Consider the following 22184-nt stretch of genomic DNA (forward strand, 5'->3'; position numbering starts at 1 on the left):
TGATACTTGCACAGGTGCAACCTAATATTACAAAGTGCAACCTTGTTATTAGTCTTAACTTGCACCAGGTGCAAGTTAATTTTGAGTGGGTAAACCTCTGAATAAAACATCTAAATAATTCATAGCATATTTCTTTCATTACATATTCCAATAAAAGCAGTGCAACTGGAATTGGGCTGGTGCAAGTAGGTTTTTATCTTAGGTTGCACCCAGTGCAAGTAAGTTAACAACTCTTAAATCGAGCTCTGGGTGTGTTTTCAACACGTTACATATTTTTTGTCTGAATTAAAGAAGAGCAACTGCTTTTTGTGGTGACGAAAGCTAACCTGAACTATGTTATGTAATAGGATTGATTTAAAATGATATTAATAGTGTTCCGAATTAATTATTTCAAGACCAGTAAAATTCAAGAATAACATCTGACAACAATTCCTTACAGATTACCATATTTACCATTTAATAAGCAGTTGTCACTTTGTAGCAGATTTTTTTCTTGACATGAAATGAATATTAATTTGTAACCCTGATTTATAAGACTTATGCATGATCTTGGCCAAATAGAAAATGTTGTGAAGTGGTGGCTGTCTGGTGCGTTATTTATCAGGTTTATGCTGTTGGGTGTTAGATTATTTTTAATAACGTGTAGCCTTATCCAGCCATGATCTTCACAGTTATAGCAACAGCTATGGAGAAAATGATCAGGAACCTTTTAATGATAACATTACTGCCGGTATTTGTACGTCATTCTTGTCAACACGCTCAGTACTTCAGTTATTTTGGTTCAGTGTAAGATCATTGGTATTTGTGGTATTAATATCCCAAAAGGAGTGCCTTTCTAAGATGATATTGTCCTAAAACTGTTCATATTATGAATCATGCCATTTGTACCATTGGTTACCAACGGCAACAGACCATGTTTACCAGTCTTGTCAGATACTTTTTAGAAGGTTGGCGCCGTTTTCAGCAAATGCAACAGTTTCTTAAACTCAAATCACATTTCTGAATAATTTGAAAAACAAAAACTTGAACAGCATTATGTTTTTGATACAAATTTTTGCAATGGATGTTTTCGTGGTACAGATGTTTTTCCGTCTCTACCTACAGGGCATCGATGTTTGTATTGAAAGTCGGAGGCAGTAATGGCTAAGGGCATATCTAAAATATCTCTTGCCTTGCTTGAAGGGACCCAGGCTAGTGACATTAATGGCAACTTTGACTACACTATGCTTTCACTGTTTGTTGGAATGACCTTTGGTGCTGGCTGGGATTCGCGAGGTTAATAAAATTGACATTTCCAGGCAATGTTTTTCGTGGGCTTGGATTAAGGACAGTGTGATTTTATTTCACTCATCATGGATTCTATTGTAACACAGATGTCAATTTATCAAAATATTTCACTAATAATTACACATACTACAGCCCCAAAATGTTTAGTCTCTGAAAATATATATTTTTGATACAAACACAAATGTCGCTGTAAACTGACAATGATCCAGTTAGATGGGAAATGATCCTGAGGAAAATGTTGACTTGCTCCATAAGTAGCGATGTAATTACAGTAAAGGCTTTGCAGACAGGAAAATAGTATGGTTCAGGGACAGACTTATGCTTCAGTTCCATGGTCAGTTTTGAATGCTATTAGTATGACAACATATCTGAATTATCAGTCACATTCAGACCCTACCTAGTTACTGCCAATCTCTATAAGTTAAGTTCTATCTTTGCAGCTGGGGATTAACCTTAAGGTAAATAAGGAATTAGGCTGATGTCTGAGGTCTGCATTGAAAATGGATGTGCAGTTCACAATATTTTTAAACTTAGCATTTGGTTATATTTTTTAAGAACCAAAGCAGCATAGCTCCAAGGTATGGTGGTTGTATTTTGTAAGGCTGCGCAATATAACCGGTTTACCGGTATTTACTGGTTCAGACATGAAAACGATACGTATTGCGATACGCTGATCGAAAACCGGTATTTTGACTTGCATTCGGAAAACTTCGTAATACTTGGAAATCTTTGGATATGTCCTTGTTTCATTGTGCTAAATATTATTCATATTTTTATTTTATCATGATTAAAAGTTGTTATTAAAGCTTAATCAAGCCTAGTGATTTTGTTGTGTTTTTGCTCTATAAATCAAGAATTAACTCGATTATAAGTAGTTTTTTGCTTTAAAATACTTCATGCAATATATTGCAATACATATCGCAATACATGCTTTCGCATCTCAATATATCGCAATATGAAAATTCTCTGCAATACCCACCCCTAGTATTTTGGACAGCTATTTGACACTATAATGATGTCATGTCTGAAATGACAAGTCATCGGGGATTAGGAATGATTGATGATGCTGTTGAATATTGCGAGATCCTCCAAGAGTCGTGGATTGATTAGGGCTGCAGTACGCTCCACTACAGTGTCATTTCAGAGAGTTCATTCACATCACTTCCTGGTTCTCAAGAGGCGGTGGGGTAGCCTAGTGGTGAAAGTGTTCACTCGTCATGCAGAAAGAAGAGGGTTCGATTTCCCACATGGATACAATGTGTGAAGGCCATTTCTGTTGTCCCCCCCCCACCTTCCAAGGTGGAAGTTTGGTGGTTTAGTATTCAGTAGAAGCCCATTTCTATTGTCCCCTGCTGTGATATTGCTAAAATATTGTTAAAATATTGTTAAAAGTGGCATCAAAATAAACTCTCACTCACTTATCTTGGGATCACTCAAGAAATGAAAGTTGTTTTTACCCTTGTGTTGTGTAATAAAGTATATTTTGCCCTGAATTGAAGTTAAACCACGAGTACGCGTGGTCTTTTAAACTCCGTAATAATTCTTGATATAAGATAAAAAAATGGAAATCTGTTAAAAATAGTGCCAGTGTTTTGGCCAGTGTACTTGTGCGTGTACATTTTTTACCCAGACACTCGTTAGGCTTTTGGAATCATGTGATATTGATTATTGCTTGCGTGTAGCAGGAATATTCCTGAGGGCATCATTATGCAAGAAAGAAATATCTATTGTATCTTTAATTACTAAATTAATTCCCAGGTAATGTTAAATATTGACTCTAATTTTACGTGAAAGATTTCTCCAGCCATTGTGTACATGATTAACTCGTTTTAGAGTGAGTGAGTTGGGTTTTGTGCCGCTTTTAGCAATTTTCCACCAATATCACGGTGGGGATCACCAGAAATGGGCTTCACACATTGTACCCATGTGGGGAATCGAACCCGGGTCTTCTTAGTGGTGAACAAATGCTTTAACCACTAGGCTAACCCACTGCCCCAACTTGTTGTAGGTCACTGATCGTTTTCACTGCTGAACTTGAACTTGTCAACACCACCAGTGTCAAGTGTTCATATATCGTATTATGTTTCATGTTCGTGACCTGCTTTCATCAGATACGTCAAGGCCACAAATAGTTTTAAACTGCTGATGGAGCATTTTCAGAGTGTCTTGATTCTTGTATCTTCTTTTGCAAGTGGAAAATTTAGAGATTCTCTCTATGGAATTTCGGTAATTGACAAGTTATGGTTGATAAACATCATAAAAATGGTAAAGAAAGTGATATCTGTCTGAGTCAAACTGGCTGGGACTGACAGTATGAAAGGACATAGCACCCCTTTAATCAATATTCATGTGTCAGTGCTGCAAAGTGGTCTGTATCATCATCACATTATTTCATGAAAAATGATACCTGGACTTTGTTATTGTGATGTAGTCACTATAGATGTTTACATCCTTATGTATGAAGGAGGGCCTCTGGGGTGGTCTAGTGTTAAGTTGACAAGCAGGAAGTCTGATTCCCATAGCGCTGCCGTTGGTGAGTTGTGATGTGATGGTTTTCAGATAGACTAACAACTAGTCTCTGAAATTAACATATTTTACAGAAAAAAAAGTTCATAGTAAAAAAATATAATGAAAATGAAAAGGAGCCCTGAGACTTTCTTCATTTTCAGAAGCTGAAGCTGTGGAAATCTAGACTTGCCACATGTTCTAGACTTGCTCGGGCTTTCTTGGATATATTTGCTTCAGGGTCTGTATGACAGACAAGTTTTTAGACTGTACTCCTCACTCACTCACTCAACCACTCACTCCATCAATCACTCAACCACTCACTCACTCAACCACTCACTCCATCAATCACTCAACCACAATCACTCACTCCACACAACCACTCACTCCATCAACCACTCACTCCATCAATCGCTCAACCCACTCACTCAACCACTCACTCCATCAATCACTCAACCACTCATTCAACCACACATTCAACCACACATTCAACCACACAACCACTCACTCAATTCCATAACCATTCCCCCACTCACTCCACAACCCATCAAACGTTCTTGTACAAAATTCATGGTTGTTTTTTGCACCCTTTAAATGCCTCGCTTGATTGACAGAAGTAAAATCAATAAGTCACTAATACAGGAGATACTCCCCAGAACCAAATTTAAATAATATTAAGATGAAGTAAAAAACTGCAAATTTCTGTCTCAGTGGAACATGTGTATAGGCTCTTGGGCTGCCAGTATTCCTAGTGCTGACTCAAGTCTATTTTTAGATCTGTTAAGTAGGGCATCTCTGGTATGCAGTATAAACAGCCAAATAACCCAGTGTGTACATCACACTGTTGGCACATGTACAGGTTTAAAGCAACACATATTTCAGATAGATTTAGTTGCCATAAGTTACGACTTGAACTTGTTGCTGGAACTAGTTGTTTGTTTCTGACACATTTTTATGTGAACTCCTGTGAATGAAAGCATATGTTGTATCAGTGGTTTCAAAGGAAACGGTCATTCATTTCAGGAGTCTGTAGGTATGAGGAATCAGGGTTGGAGGCTGGAGACAGCACCAAACATGACATTCTCTCGGAAAGGTCAGAAAAATATGCTCATAATTGAGGAGGGTTGTTACAGAATGAAATTTAAAAAATTGACATTTTTTCTTGAAAAGTTTTCTTAAAAATTTCATTCATGCCAAATACTCGGGTTCTTTGGGCGCAGTGTGTGAAGTCAATTTCTGGTATCCCCTGCTGTGATATTGATGGAATATTGCTTAAAGAGAGGTAAAACTTAACTCACTCACTCACTTCACTTAACATTTCAATGCTTTTGCATTTTGTCTAACAAGAAGCCCCCAATCATAACCCCATACCTCACACCCCTGTAATAGATGACTGGTCTAATTCTGTCTTATTTTGGTGTGATCGTTGTGTAACAGTGAGATTTTTTAACTGGAAAGATAAAAGCACTCAAGAAAAGCAGTAGTACTCAGTGTGGCCGCTGTAAACATGACACTGACATGAAGCGAAGCAAGTTGCCAAGAGTTAAACATGCTCTCTCAAGTTATATCTCAGGCAGGTAAACTGCTGACATGGTCAATAGATTATATATGGTTCAAGCAGAGATAACTACTTGCACAGTTGTGAATCTGACAACAGTCAGCAGTTTTACTTTTAGCCACTGGTCTAAAGACTAGTCAAATTCTGACCAGGCTAATACTCAGTCAAAAAATAATCTGTACATTAAAATTTAATTCCAGGTATTGTTTTGTGACCTTGCTGTATTGTTACATGCCTAATTAGTAGCAGGGATTAAACTACAGTATTATGCATCATAACCGTACAGGAAGTAACAGGCTATGGGGTAGCCTACTGGTTGAAGTGTTCACTCATCACGCTGAAGACCCAAGTTCGATTCCCCACATGGTGCAATGTGTGAAGCCCATTTCTGGTGTCCCCTGTCATAAAAGTGCTGAAATAATGCTAAAAGCGGTGAAAAACTCAACTCACTCACTCAGGAAAGTACAGATTCTAGTACTTTTTTGGGTTGAGTCCAATTGTGATTTGAACCCACAGTCTCAGAGTTAGCAGTCAAACCACAACAGCAAGCAACAACAGGGCACAACAGTGCACCACAACAGTACACCACAACAGTGCACCTCATGTAGGAGGCCCCGGCCACCACTTGAGGAGGAAGCCACTTATACAACTGCTGTGGTACATCTGCTGTGCGAGTATCAGCTCCTGTGGTGGCTCATCACGTGGCACTCTCACTTCTGACTCCAGGTAGCGGACCACGGGAAATGTCTTGACAATCTTTTGTGTCATGGTTACTTTTCATATTTTAGTCTAAATGTGTGTAAAGAACTATGGTTAAATTGTTCAAATTTAAATGTGTGGTCCCTTTCTATTCATTATAGTCAGGCCGAAGACCTTAGGTTTGATTCTCCTCATGTGTAAAATGTGTGAAGCCCATTTCTGGTGTCCCCCTGCCTTGATATTGCTGGAATATTGCTAAAAGCAACTTAAAAATAAACTCGCTCACTCACTATTCATTATAACTGTTTGTACTGTAGTTGTCAAGCCATATGAAGGGGCGGTGGGGTAGCCTAATGGTTAAAGCGTTGGTTCGTCACGCCGAAGACCCGGTTCGAATCCCCACATGGGCACAATGTGTGAAGCCCATTTCTGGTGTCCCCCGCCATGATGTTGCTGGAATATTGCTAAAAGCTGCGTAAAACCAAACTCACTCACTCAGTCAGTCAGTCAGTCAGTCAGTTAAGCCATATGAAACTTATGGATTCCAGTTCACATCTGAAATTTAACATATCGACTGTGTATGGTATATCTGACTTGACAGTGGACTGCATCATTCGTGCTTCCCTCCCAGCTATAATTCACAAACTAAATTAGCTTTAATGATATGTTTGTATTACATGGGAGCAACAGTGCTAATTCATTTGCATCAACTCTAAATTTGTATGCATTTGTACACAGTGTTTCATTTTGTTATCCTGTGAAACTCTGCCTAAGTTTGTCAGCTCATAGGTCTGGTGTAAACTCGGCTTTGTTGGTATTAAGGATTTGCACTGTTATTTATATCTGGTTATAGAACGACCAACCCAGCCATTCCCAAACTCACTCACTAAACATGTTCACTGTCCCCCCTCAACCACACTGAGCACTCATTTTAGAAACTTTAAGACAGTCTCCATTAGTGATGTACCGATGATCGAAAATAATCGAAAATCAATCGAAAGAAGGATTAAAAATGATTATCGATTGTAAAAAACATATTTTCGATTAATTGGAATTTTGTTGTTTTTGTATGGCACCAAATCAAATTTGACGAATATTCACGAACAAACATACCCTCAACAGCGTAAAGCTATGCACACTGTAAACTTTTAATCACTTTTATTGTTTAATTACAATTCCAGTGTCTTTCTTGCATGCGTGCATTTTATTGCATGACAGTATTAGTTATAAAAAAACACCCCATTAATTAGAAAAAAAATGTGGAAAAAATCTTCAAATTGGTGATTACATTAAAAATGTATATATTTCAATTATAATCGATAATCGTTCACCACAATCCCCCGATAAACGATAGTGGATTTGGTTTCCGATTCCCAACACTAGTCTCCATACACTATAAAGTTCTAACACAGTGAGACACTAGAGATATTTGATCCTTGCAGTAATGTACAGATGCCTTATTGACTCAAGAATGAAGCTGACACTTTCCAGATGTTGTACCAGAATATCTGCATGTCGAGGGGCCAACAGTACAGGTGTCCTCAACCCCAGCGGCCCTTCCATGTCCAGCTATGTTCCAAGGTGGTCGGTCACCTCTGCAGACCTGAGTAGTTTGGCCAATAGTACAGGTGTCCTCAACCCCAGCGGTCCTTCCATGTCCAGCTATGTTCCAAAGTGGTCGGTCACCTCTGCAGGCCTGAGTAGTTAGTTGCTAATCTCCATTGGTGAGCATGGTTTCCGTGTAAAGCCAGGAGGGCTTGTGAGAGCACAGCTGCTAATCTGTAACTCGTCACTTGAGTGATATGTAGAGAAGCAGGAAAACCTGACATGTTGCTTGTCAAAGAGCTGCATTAATAAACAGGTCAAGCATTCTTACCTCAAATGTCTGGCCATGATCCCAACCTTGAAGAAGTAATTGTGAAATTGAATTTCTCAATATCCGATATATCCTCGTATCCGTTGTGGATATATATTTTGTAGGTGAAGTATTTCCTGAGGTAGTGTCGTGGAGTATTGAGGATATACCTAAGCATACACTAGTGGCTCAAATTAACCTGGATTCTCCACAGTTTGCTTTTTTGGTTTTATACAGGCTCTCGCAAACTTTGTAAAAAAATAACTGTCACATTTGTGTAACCTTTTGAATATTATCGGAAATATCAGTTTGTGAAAGAACTCTTTGATCTTGAGTTTTATAAGGTGTTTTTATGTGTTTATGACCTGGTTTACAGATCCTTGAAGAAAACTTTCACAAATGTCATATAAAATGTCTGTTTTTGGGTCCTGTTTATTTCAGTAATGAACAAATTTCCACTGTTTTTTGTGTTTATAATTTCATGAATGCAAAAACATTTTGAAGTCAGTTCTTAGATATTTAATCATTGTTTCTTCATCATAACTTTCTCACTTTCTTACTTTATCATTACCGTTTGATGTCAAGATAAAATTAGGGCCATTGTTAAGTGCCATAATGCCAAAAAATAAATGAAGCCAAATCGATTATCATCCAATCAGGAAACGGGTGCCTGTTAGTGGGCGTGACCTAACTCTGGGTGGTTATGTAAACGTAAATGCAAAACAATTTGGCTTAGTTAGCCTGTAAAGTGCCATGGGGTCACTTATAATTTGTTTATAAGATACTATTATTTATTTCAACCATATGGAATATTCAGAAATATTGACTAATGAGATTGTGCTCGTATATTCCTTCTAGACATTATTCCGGTATTCGAGACTTTTTAGCAGGTCGTCAGGTTAGTTAGCAGTTTAGGTATATGGCACCATTAACCTTTGGTCTTGACCCAAAGGGAAACAACTGCCCATTGAATTGCCTTTTGATACAATATTCTTAGCTATCCAAATTGATAATTGCTGAATCTGGGGTGAGTGCGACTTCCAAACAATTTACAGTAGGCCCGAAGGAATTGAAGAGGATAGGAGATCAAGGTTATTACATTTATAATATTCATGTTGCCTCTCATGAGAGAACTGTGGTTGTAAAGGTCTGTAGAAGCCTATTGCTGGTCCACTCACTCACTCGCTGACTTGGTTGACACTTGTCATCGTATTCCAATTGTGTAGATTGGTGCCCAGGGTAGACTGCCAGGTCCAAACTCAATTAATTACAAACTGCCTCCATATGGCTGTAATAGTTTGTGCAGCATTAAACAACAAACAAAAACATAAAAACTCTCCCACTCACTCACGCGTCTCGGCTCCCCTCCCTCCCTCCTCCCTCCCTCCTCCTCCTCACTCACTCACTCACTCACTCACTCACTCACTCACTCCTCTCACTCACTCACTCACTCACTCACTCACTCACTCACTCCCTCCTCCACGCACTCAATCCTCCACTCACTCACTCACCCCAGTAACTTTAAATCATCCACGCATAGTCAATACTATATACCATGTCTGTTCTGACCTATATACATATATATGATATCTGCCACATATTAAGAAAGATGAGTACAGGGATTATTTAGGGCAATATATAGCTGAAACATGAAAACATTCACAAAGTGGAATTAATATAAGTAATAAATTCCCAACTGATATTAAAACTGTTAATGTTATGACTTTGTAAACGTGATCGAGGTAAAATAGAAGATGTTATGCATATTAATTGCTAGGATTGCAATGTCAAAATACCACAGCAAATCCATGAAATCATACCCTTCCTTGTTTTTTTACTACAAATATATTACACAAATAAAGTTTATGAATATGATAAGAATATTTATTATTGTTATATAATGTTAGGAATATCTATATTTTTGTAGTGAAGAATGAGCACACAATTTCATATATATTTCCCCCCAACTTGTTTGGTACATGAAGCCAAACAAATTTATGCCTTTGATTAAAAAATATGAGTAATATTGCACAGATTTTTGTTGTTTAATGCCTGTTGATAAATGATGTTTTTAAATCCTGTAGTCATGATTAGAGGCTGTGGTGAAATACTCTTTGTGCCTATAGGTACGATAGATCCAAGTTAAAGTGGTCTACAGAAACCCATGATTGTAGCAAAAGGTCAGGCTAGCTAACACCATTAATGCATGCCATCATTTCCCTACTATGTTGATTGATGCTCATGATGTCGATCACTGGATTGTCAGGTCTGGACTTGATTATTTATAGACTTTTGTTATATAGCTGGAATATTGCATAATGAGGCAATAAATAAACAAACAAACAAACAAACAAACAAAAGACACAGTATTTGTCATTCTTTTCCAATTGTTATGGTAGACAAGTTCATAAAACAAACAACACTATCCTGTTGCCGTCAACAATCAAGCTACACTGCAAACCAGACGCTTATGTAACCAAACCGCAATTAAGAAGAAGGCAGTTATTGGAGGAAATAAGTAATTATCACATGTGATGATATCGGATATCACTACACTGACTGAGCAATATTATCAAGTGTCTAGAGTATGTTAGACCTTTGTAGGGAGGTGTTTGCACTCAGCTAGGTGGTGATAATGGCGTAGGATGCGTGGTTAATTAGATACATCCTGTAGGAGAGGTATGTAGCCGGATAACGTGGCCCCTTCATCACAGATAGGGCGTAGGGATCAGGTGCCTGATTATACCTGTGTGCATGTGTAGCGTGTCTTGCTGGCCTTACGTAGCTTTGCTCGTGTGGTGGATGACGAACTGTATATAGCATGTAATGGTTCCCGTGAAGATCTGGGTTACAATTGGTCTTCAGTAGTGGTGGTGGTGGAATTGGGTTTAACGTCGTGCTTGAGAATATTTCGCTCATATGACGACGTGCATGCGTGTGTATGTGTATGTGCGGCTGCTTGTACTAGCCCAGACTGAAGCTGGTTTTATAGTGCTAGCCCACTGAGATACCATGCCGCAGTTAAGCATGAATACCCCACTCAGACACATCATACTGACTCGAGCCGACCAGTCCTTGTTGTACCCATTAATGCATTAATGCCGAGCCAGACAGGGACCAACAAGTACCATATTTTAACGTCTTTTGGTATGACGCGGCCGGGGATCGAAGCCGCGACCTTCCGCTCTCCGGGCGGACGCTCTAACCACTACACCACGGAGGCGGTCTGGTCTTCAGTAACACATGCTTGTCGTAAGAGGCGAGTAACGGGATTTTGGTCAGACTCGCTGACTTGGTTGACACATTTCATCGTATCCCAGTTGCATAGATTGATGTTCATGATGTTGATCACTGGATTGTCTAGTCCAGATTTGACCTATTGCAGACTGGTGTAACATGGCTGGAATGTTGCTAACTGTGGTGTTAAATAGAAGAACATCAGAATTTAGATTGTTTTACATACCTGAAAAGTAATAACATATAATGGTACCTTTAATATTTCAATATAAGACAAATATGTAACAGATGTTCTGTTTTTGTTCCTAAATAATTGTATAATTTACCCTGTCAGCTTTTCAAAAAATATCACTGAAAGATCTCAACCTAAGCAATTACAAGACATCTTTGTTAATCTGTTTCCTTTGTGTTAAACATCAAGTATTCATGAATAGGTAATATAAAGTAGTCATATTCATTACCCTATATTTGTGATACATATTGTATTTGCCTCAGGGAATTCATTGCAGCTTTGTAATTGCTATTTCCAGCAGGATGATGAAGCTTGTGTCTTTATGGGCACTATATTTCAGTACAAATGTAGTAATGACGTACTTGATACCTATGTGTGCCGAAACTGTATTGCCGACACAAAACGTCTCTATTTACTTCCACTATGAGCATGAACATGTTGACAGTCTATCCACGTTTATTGACAATTATGTCTTGGATGTCGGTTCACCTACATGTTCAACATGTACAATACAATCAGCGATATGTACAGGGTAAGTCAATCTGTGCCACTGTATTTGCAGCGCTCTGATGGCCAATTTAAATAGTATTGATTATGTCTTATGGCGAGCACACGATACTGAGTTGAAGCATGTTGTGCATCTTAATATGCCAGACTGCACGACAGTAATCATTATAGGGACACCAGATACTGGACCGATAGAAGAACTTTCTGTATTTCAGGGTGTCAGAATATTCTCTTTCTCAAAGAAAAGAATGAGTGTTTTGTGCATATAGGCAATGAAAATGGTATTTTTTTAAGCGGCTTTTAAGGAGCTATAATGCTGATGAAATCTGGTTGTTCGTGTAGTTGTGTAACATCTGTACTGGAATGACGCACTGAAAAAAGAACAAGGAAGTTGACATCCTAAAGCTCTCTCTGTCTGAAATAACTTGTTTTGAAAATATAGACACGACCTTCAGATTGTTATTGACACACTTGTGTTGTAATGTGAATGGCCTGGAAGAGAATGTAACATTTTCTCTGCAGTCAATGTTCAAACAACCCTGCCTCATTATTTCTGACTCTGGCATAAAACAACACTCACTCCTTATGCATTCACTCACCACTTGGTTCCCATGCATTCACTTACCACTTGGTGCCCATGAATTCACTTACCACTTGGTGCCCATGAATTCACTTACCACTTGGTGCCCATGCATTCACTTACCACTTGGTGCCCATGCATTCACTCACCACTTGGTGCCCATGCATTCACTCTCCACTTGGTGCCCATGCATTCACTTACCACTTGGTGCCCATGCATTCACTTACCACTTGGTTCCCATGCATTCACTCACCACTTGGTGCCCATGCATTCACTCACCACTTGGTGCCCATGCATTCACTCTCCCACTTGGTGCCCATGCATTCACTCACCACTTGGTGCCCATGCATTCACTCACCACTTGGTGCCCATGCATTCACTCACCACTTGGTGCCCATGCATTCACTCACCACTTGGTGCCCATGCATTCACTTTCCACTTGGTGCCCATGCATTCACTCACCACTGGTGCCCATGCATTCACTCTCACCACTTGGTGCCCATGCATTCACTCACCACTTGGTGCCCATTCACTTACCACTTGGTGCCCATGCATTCACTCACCACTTGGTGCCCATGCATTCACTCACCACTTGGTGCCCATGCATTCACTGCCACTTGGTGCCCATGCATTCACTCACCACTTGGTGCCCATGCATTCACTCACCACTTGGTGCCCATGCATTTCACTTCATGCATTCACTCACTGCATTCACTCACTACTTGGTGCATATTCACTGAACCAATTATATGGTATGTATACATTGGTTCATATGCACTGTGTAGTGAGTGAATGCATGGGCACCAGTAGTGAGTGAATGCATGGGCACCAAGTAGTGAGTGAACTACTTGGTGTCAACCAACTCAATATGTGGTGCTTATACGTTCCCTGACTGAGACACTCCTTGGGTGTAGTTGTTGTTGAGGTATTGATGCAGCAGGACAGCTGATACTGACGGTGTTCCAAGACTGGTGATTTATGTCCTAGCTGTACTACAGCTCCTGTAACCTGATGTGACTGACCGTGGTATGGATGATGAAGGGCAGATGTTTCCTTCTAACATCCTAGCTTCTGCTGGCAGCTATATTCTTGTTATTTACATATGGATTGTTTAAATAACAACATATGCTACCATGTGTACAGAAGATGACTTTGGCCTTCTTATAACAGGACAATCATCATGATTATAGAGTTGATTGATGTGCCCTTAACATTATCTCACTACATTATAGTACAGTTAGTTGATAAATGCTGTATTTCAGACATGTGACTATGAACAATATATAAGTAAGTGAGTTTAGTTTACGCCACACTCAGCAATATTCCAGATATATGGCGGGGGTCTGTAAATAATCGAGTCTGGACCAGACAAACCAGTGATCAACAGCATGAGCATCGATCTGCGCAATTGGGAACCAATGACATGTGTCAATCAAGTCAGCGAGCCTGACCACCCGATCCCGTTAGTCGCCTCTTACGACAAGCATGGGTTGCTGAAGGTACATTCTAACCCGGACCTTCACGGGCTTGAACAATATATAAGGATGGACAGTGCTACTAGATTATCACATATTTTGTAAACCTAGTTAAAAACGGTAAAAAGTTGCAGTCAATGCTATGACTGTTATTTGATGGTACAATCTAAAAAACTGTGCTAGAGCACGGATTTTACTAGGATTCCAAACACAAAGCCCTTAGTAGGCAAATTAGGGACAAAATTATTTTGTTCAGAACTGAAAATTGTTTGAAGTTGTTATGTTACTAAATTCAGTGGTATTTTAAGAATAAAAATTAATAGCACATGCAGTACAGTAAAGTTGGATTAAGAGTTAAAGAATTTTCCTCGTATTGGTCCTATATCAGCTCTAGACAAGACACCTTCAAAATGATATTAGTAGTTTTAGCTATAACAGCATAAACATGATAAATTGTGAAGTGTTTAGCTCTACTTTGGGAATTGTTAGTGACATTTGCTACAGACTTTGGAGCCAGTATCGTCTTTGAAGCAGGTCAACATGAATCGATGTAGGAATCACCAGCCATCAAAGTATCGGCAAATGCTGCCAGTGTTTATAATGCCCTTAAGTGGCATTTTGGAAGCTGTAGTACAATGAAGACAGATGACTTATGGATTAGGACTTTATTGGGCAAATGCAGCCTGTGTATTTTATGCCACGAAGCAGCAGTTAAGAAACTGGTGTATCGGTGAAGACACTCATCTCAATTGTTCTTTCAATGTGGGGGTGGTGGGGTAGCCTAGTGGTTAAAGCTTGTCAATATGAAGACCTGGGTTTGATTCCCATTCGGGTACAAAGTGTGAAGACATTTTATGATGTTTTTCAACATATTGCTGTAATATTGTTAAAAGTGGCGTAAAAACATATTCAACCTTTCAGTGTGATGTTTTTACCAGGGTCTTGTACCTTTTTAAGGAAATCCTTGATAGAAGAAAAAGCGCTATTACCAAAATATCCTTTTTGAAATATTAAAGAAGTTGAAGCCTATATGATCTCTGTATCTATCCATGACCTTCTGACATATAGTGGAGCAAATTAGTTCCCCCGTACGGGGTCTCTCCATATCATTCTCCCTGTGTTCTTAGTCAGTATTGTGTTTCTTCACTTAAAATCATCAGTTAGGTGTTAGTCTCTCTGGAGGTATAGTCTGTTTGCAGTGAAAACGTCCGATGAATTTAGATTTAAACAAAAAAGCAAATCGAATAAAGTGAAATTAAGACTGCGAATCCTCATAATTTTACCTTGCCAAATGAACATTTAAATCTCAAAATTTTATTCAACTTAAGATAAAAGTTGTTTAAGAAATGATCATAGTTTCAAATCCCTATTATTGGTTTGTATTACAGGGGGTCTGCACATTAAATGAAACACCGAGAACAAGTAGGGCTGGTCTAAGTTAACGCTCATCACGTACCGCATGTGCATCACTGTTTCACTGTTCCACCTACTGTGCTTATCCCCTTGTAATACAACCCAATAATAGCGATTTGAATCTATGATCGTTTGTTAAACAACTTTTATCCTAAGTTGAATAAAATTCTGAGATTTAAATGTTTAATTGGCAAGGTAAAATTATGAGGATTCGCAATATTAATTTCATGATATTAGATTTACTTTTTTGTTTAAAGTGAAATTCATCGGTACGTTTTCACTGCAAACAGACATGTTAGTCAATGTAGGGGAAGGTGGCATCACAGTCATCTAAGCCTGCAGACTTGTGTCCCTTGAACACACCAGGAACCAATTATCATCAGTGAGTTCATGGGTTTCACTTGCGACTAACAGCATTCTTTCATTTTGGGCACTGGTTGACAAGTGATTAGGGCCATAGGGTACATTGCACAAGATGTACGCAGACTTTGAACCTTGGCATTAAGAGGAAGAAAATGATCTTTCTGCGTCTTGTACAAGAATATGGATATTGTATTGAAAATTGATTTGTACATGTCTGTCTTTGTTAAGTATGGTGACAATGTATTGTTTTTGTTCCAGCTGGAGGCGTAGGTAAGAGTGCCTTGACTATCCAGCTCATTCAGAACCAGTAAGTATTGCCTTTCTTTCATTCAACATCTTTACTTTCTTGTTAGTCTCACAGAAGAGGGGGCTTGGTTGCATTTTGTCAGGCAGAGTTGCTTCCCTTGGGTACACTAGAAACCATTGATTATGGGTTCGTATCCCAGTTTGCTCCGATTATGTGTGAAGGCTTGTCACCTGTACTAATGAGATCCCGAGCACTTCTTTCCTCCCTCCCACATTAGGGACCGTTCATAATTTATGGCTAGGTGGGGTGATGATGATTTTAAGGGGGGGTCACCCATTATGTCTGGCGAGGAAGGGGGTTCAGCAATTTTGTACACATGTACTAGGGGGGTCAGCAATTTTGTACATAAAAATACTACAACATTATGCTTAAATATATGGGAAGGGGGGGGGTCATTGATTTTGTACATGGTATGCAAGGGGGTCACTTACTTTGTAACGTAAATTTTAGGGGGCAGGGGGCGGGGGTCATTCACATTGTACATGCTTCTGAATAAAAATCATTATCACCCCCCTTGCCATAAATTATGAACGGTCCCTTAGGTGCTGCATTTTGTCATACTGAATTGCTTCCCTTGGGGATGCCAGAAACCTTTGATTATGGGTTCGTATCCCAGTTCGCTCCGATTATGTGTCAAGGCTTGTCACCTGTGCTCATGAGATGCCGACCACTTCTCTCCTCCCACATTAGGCCCACATGACGTGATGTAACTGGAATAATTTTCAAAGTGGTTTTGATAACCTCTCTGACTCACAGAAGGGGAAATACTTCCTGAAATGTGAACACAAAATAAAGCACAGATACAAATTGTGTAAAAGTGTCAATGAGTTAAAATTTAACACCATAGGGGCTTCTCTTCATCCACAGCAAAAAGACTAATATATGTTAAAAGGGAGGAAAGGGGTTAGAGTACAGCTGTTTGGGTGTAAGGATTGCAAATATACTGAACAAAAAAGTTAATGATTTTGAATATTTGGCCTAACATCTTTGGGAAATTGAGAACCCCATCTCATTTGAATAAATATTTTATCACCTGTAACATTTTTCTTGTTCAGTATATAATTTGCCAGTAACATTTCAAAAAATCAAATCCATGGATTTTTAGTAAAATGTTTCTCATGTACATTGGTGTATATATCTGTATTTTATGTCTGTATATTTCTGTCTCTTCACAGCTTTGTAGAAGAGTATGATCCCACTATAGGTAAGTAACTGTCTGACAGATTTTGTGTGAAACGTGTTGGGGAGAATCTCCCCGGTTTACTTCTGTAGGAAGGAACCCCTTCATTGACAGTGTGTTACTTATCCTGCTGCATAGCTAGCCCAGTAACCATGGCAACCTGTTTTGTGAATCGTCAAACAGGATTTGTTTAAATTTAGTTGATCAGGATGTAGTTTAAATTTAGTTGATCAGGATGTCTATACAGAGAGACAAATAAGGCTCAACATAAGCTGTAAAGAAGGGTTGCGTTATTGACTGAATAATGATTGGTATGAATACATATGCATAGTCTTCTTGACCATTATTGATTTTTAGTCTTTTTCAGTCTTGAACATAGTTTGAGTGAGTGAATATCACTTAACATTCGGCAATTTTGCAGCTATTTGCAGCGACTGAACATAGTTTGAAAAAGTTGCAAATTTATGGCTCTGGAGAGATAGGTAAACTCTTCAGCTAACAGAAACTAAATATAAATTAATATATCTACCTTTGAATTGTAATAGGCTGATCGTTTATAGGAAAGGTCTGGCAGAAATACCAATTAAGGCCTCATTATCAGGAAACACGTGGATTATGAACATGATATTAATGGGTCAGTGAGATTTTTTTGGCTTTGTGAAAAATGAACGTGAATAGTAGAAAGGTTGATTCTAAACTGCGAAATCGTCTCTACGAGAATGTTCAGTCTGTAGGGAAACGTTAGGACATTATTTCTCCTGTCACTTCATTACTGCAATTAGTGTTGTGCAAATACCAAACAGTGGCTGGTTGTGTTGTTAAATCTAATTATGTATGATTTTTATGAGATTTTAGCATGATTATGATAAACTTTACAGGTTTAGTTTACTCCCTGCATTATTTAATTGACATTTTATGTTAATTTTTAACGTAAGTTGACTCGTCTAGTTTTTGGTTGTTTTACACTAAACAGCATACCCCAACAGAACCCTGATGTAAGTAATGTTATGTTCTACAGAGGATTCCTACCGGAAACAGGTTGTGATTGATGGGGAGACGTGTCTACTGGATATTCTCGACACAGCAGGTCAAGAGGAGTACAGGTAATACGGTGTATTGGGGGGCATGTACGAGGTAACCGTGGTAACAGGTGCATTGCTCCATACGTCCCTCGTCCATAAGTCCACATAGTGTGTCGCCATCTTGATGTAAATTCATCGTCCTTGGAAAATACGTCACAAGATGAGAGTTGTTGATCCTCCTCCAGCTATTCAGGTTTTGACTAGGGTTTCATCAGCCTCTTTTTGTGTATGCAATCAGACTTGGACATTTCTGGTGTCCCCTGCTATGATATTGCTGGTATATTGCTAAAAGCAGTGTAAAACCTCGCTCGCGCACAAACGCATTCACTCCACGCCACCAAGCATCGCCACTCACTCTCTCACTCACGTCATATGAGCGAAATATTCTCAAGCACGGCGTTAAATCCAATTTCACCTCACTCACTCACTCACTCACTCACTTCACTCACTCACTCACTCACTCACTCACTCACTCACTCACTCACTCACTCATGGACAAAAATTGGTTATTTTGAGGAGCACAATGTTGGTGAACAGATTTGGCTTCGAATTGTTTTATGGGTACAATGTCTAAAGCACATTTTTGTTGTCCCCAGCAGAGGTATAGATAAGCTGCGTATCTGCGTAAATTACGCAAATATTTATGTGAAAACTCAATTCCTATTAAGTCTATTGTGTACAAGTACGCTTGAATTTTTGTAAATACTCAATAAATGTGATCTTACATGCGTGCATACAAAAATGTCAAATCTTAGCTTGCGTACCAGTGAATTAGTTCCTGTCACCAAACCTACTAGAATTTGGAGTGAGCAGACCCATGTGCTACAGATGGAGGTTACTGAGGATAGATGAAATAACTGAGGTATATTGAGAGGTTTTATTTCAGCACCTGAACTTGGCAACTTGAAGTCTTTCTCATCGTTTCTCATATTATACATCAAATATAAATAACAAAAACATAAACCAACATTTTAACTTTATTATGTTTTACAATTAATGGAAAATCGCAAAATAATATACCCAATTGAGTTTGAGTGAAGTGGGTACAATTTATTTGATTACCCAAAAGAAAATTAGAATACCCAATTGAGATGAACACAAACGGGTACATAACTCAATGACCCAACAAGTCATCTGTAGCTGTGCCCCAGTGATAATACTGGAACTGAACTCAGAGCAGTAAAATACCTTAGTGGTTCACGTGGATACTCATGGCACACGACACTTGATAAATATTTATCAATTTTGATTTCGTAATTTCTCTACATTCGGCTATCTGGTGTGGTCAGTTATGAAAGCACACAGCTTTGTTAGTCCTATCATGTCTGCATTCTATGTGGGGTCCATGTTATGTATTACATGATATATATTCATATTTTACAAAGTTATCATGCTTTGTGTGTATTTGATGCCCAGAAATGCCAACCACAAATTTGTTACCTCAAATAATTAAACCTCGCTTTAGATCACTAAACGAAATCACGTTTCTGCTTTATAAATAATGGAACTAAATTATGATAACATTGGACGTCCTAGCTGAATATATATTCTGCCACGAAAATGAACAGGGTGGTATGTCAGCTTATGTACATGGGATCTTTTTTAATATATATAGGGCCACGCTGAGAGATAATAAAATACTTAATAGATACATATATGTAATGTCCATTGTTATGTGTTAGTGTGTAAAGTTTGTTTGTGTGGTCACAAGACCGGGTGTGTTGGGAATATATCCCTTTCTCAGTCTCCATGGTCACTGTCAGGTGCAACATGCAAAACGTTCTGTGTTTACTGGCAAACACGGATAAGTTGGACCCATGCAAAGAACGCATTTACGAGAAGTAGGTGGTGCACGGCAAAGAACAAACCCATTTGGTTTGTGAAAGGTAGAGCAGATGTAGGCTAGTGCACATGCATTGCATAATGGTGAAATTGATTCCGCACGTAGCTGCACACACCTTGCTCATAAGACTCTCACGTCGGTGTAGCAAGTCGCACTACACTTGATCGCGGACAACCTGGGGCCCTTCGTTCACAATTTCACAATGGCAAGTGCCAGTGGGCGGCACTCCTACATGATATACGGGTCAGTTGTCAGGTCGGTGCTCAACATATCCTTGTTTGCCAGCAGCTAACATTACTTGTGGTCAGCAGTTCAGCAGTATGGGGTGTTTTGTGTCGAAACATCTTTGGCAATATGAGAGGTGACAACAAAAATAGAATTAAAATTGATCTATTTCTAATCTTTCTTGCACTGTCAGCTCTCAAAATTTGGCTGTTGTGGCCATAGTATATTAGTTGTAGAAAAAAGCAATGAAAATCATTCTCAATGATATTTGCAAAAACATGTAAAATTGACTTTGATTGGACCATTTGTAACTGTTGGCCAATGAAAGGTGCTGATAGTAGTGAGTGAGTATGGTTTTACGCCGCTTTTAGCCATAATCCAGCAATATCACTGGGGACACCAGAAATGGGCTTCACACATTGTGCGCTGATAGTAAAGCAAGATGCCAAAAGCAACAAAAAGCAACACATTTACATTCAGTATGGGGCATCTGTCCGAGTGATGTAACATATTTTTGAAACAGCGTCTGTGATAATTATATAAAATAGACACTTTGACATCGTGCCCAATGTCCCGGTGTTCGATAAATTATTTCTGGAATCCCAGAAGGCTGCTGCCTTGGCAGAACACCATTCAAAGATGACAGAAATGAACATGACAAATTGCAACTGTATTCCATTACCCAGAAACTGACTGTATGCCTTCCTCTTCCAGCGCCATGAGGGACCAGTACATGCGGACGGGGGAGGGATTTCTATGTGTGTTTGCTGTTAACAATACCAAGTCTTTCGAAGATATCAACCAGTATAGAGAACAGGTCGGTCAGAGTTACCTCCCTTCTTCCATCCTTCATTCAGTCATCTGTTGTTCACTTGAAAACTATTTTCTGCACAGTTACTTAGATTAAACAGACAGCAAGAAAGATAGTTGTTAGTAAATGCACATCCTATGGACCTATATTACTGTAAGGGTTATATCCCTTAATCCCCTTGGGGGATGCCATGTTCGGATTGGTTACAAGCAGCCTAAGCTTGCCTTGAGATCATACATATTTTTCTTATGTGTGTATACAGTAAGTCCCCATGGTCTCTAGTATGGTGATCTACCTTCAGTTGTTGCCAGTCTATAGCTTATTTTTATATTGTATTGTCTTCTAATATTAAATGTTTTCGTTTTACATACTATAGTATTAAATTCTGTTCAATGATATGCTAGTCGTGTTTACGGTCCTTCATTGACAGGATTTTACAATATATATGTAATTGTCATGAATTTAAAATCGGTTTAGTCACGAAATAGCTGAAATACTGCCGATGTGACTTTAAATTTTAACTCACTCACTCTTACATGTTTATCATCTCAAACCTCAAAGTGGGTGGGCAGGCAGACGAAATAAAATATGCAAAAATTATAAACAAACTTTTTTCTCTTATTGTGTTAAATATTTAAAACAATGTACATAGATTTATAATCTTTGTTAAGTTACCTTGTTTCGGGAACTTTATTTAATACATAGACAATAGCATTTGTCATATAACATGAGTATTCCTGAATACAGTATTAAACAATAAACACATACATTGAATATACAAAAAGCATATGCAATAAACACATGCCAGTGATGTGTATCGCTTCATGTATACAAAATGGTAGCCATGTTATCTATTTCTCCGGTACATTTTCAGATAAAGAGAGTGAAGGATGCTGACGAGGTGCCCATGGTTTGTAAGTACAAACTGATTCTATCACATTCATCACATCTAATAATACATTTTGTCTGTACATTTATCATACTACTGACATGTTATGCATGCATGCATACATACATACATACAT

General features: G+C 38.7%; 1 protein-coding gene across 1 annotated transcript in view; it reads left to right on the forward strand.

The window, feature by feature from the left end:
- Nucleotides 1-22184, forward strand: part of LOC124262312 (GTPase HRas) — a 43169-nt gene that overhangs the window by 15545 nt on the left and 5440 nt on the right. Inside the window, exons 2-6 of the mRNA XM_046696798.1 lie at nucleotides 15970-16018; nucleotides 17194-17222; nucleotides 18217-18301; nucleotides 21063-21165; nucleotides 22034-22073. Coding sequence (XP_046552754.1) covers nucleotides 15970-16018; nucleotides 17194-17222; nucleotides 18217-18301; nucleotides 21063-21165; nucleotides 22034-22073 — 306 coding nt within the window. The remainder of the gene's footprint in view (nucleotides 1-15969; nucleotides 16019-17193; nucleotides 17223-18216; nucleotides 18302-21062; nucleotides 21166-22033; nucleotides 22074-22184) is intronic.

The sequence above is a fragment of the Haliotis rubra genome, unplaced genomic scaffold (assembly GCF_003918875.1).
Source record: "Haliotis rubra isolate DU_JTF1 unplaced genomic scaffold, ASM391887v1 Scf83, whole genome shotgun sequence".
Classification (NCBI taxonomy): domain Eukaryota; kingdom Metazoa; phylum Mollusca; class Gastropoda; order Lepetellida; family Haliotidae; genus Haliotis; species Haliotis rubra.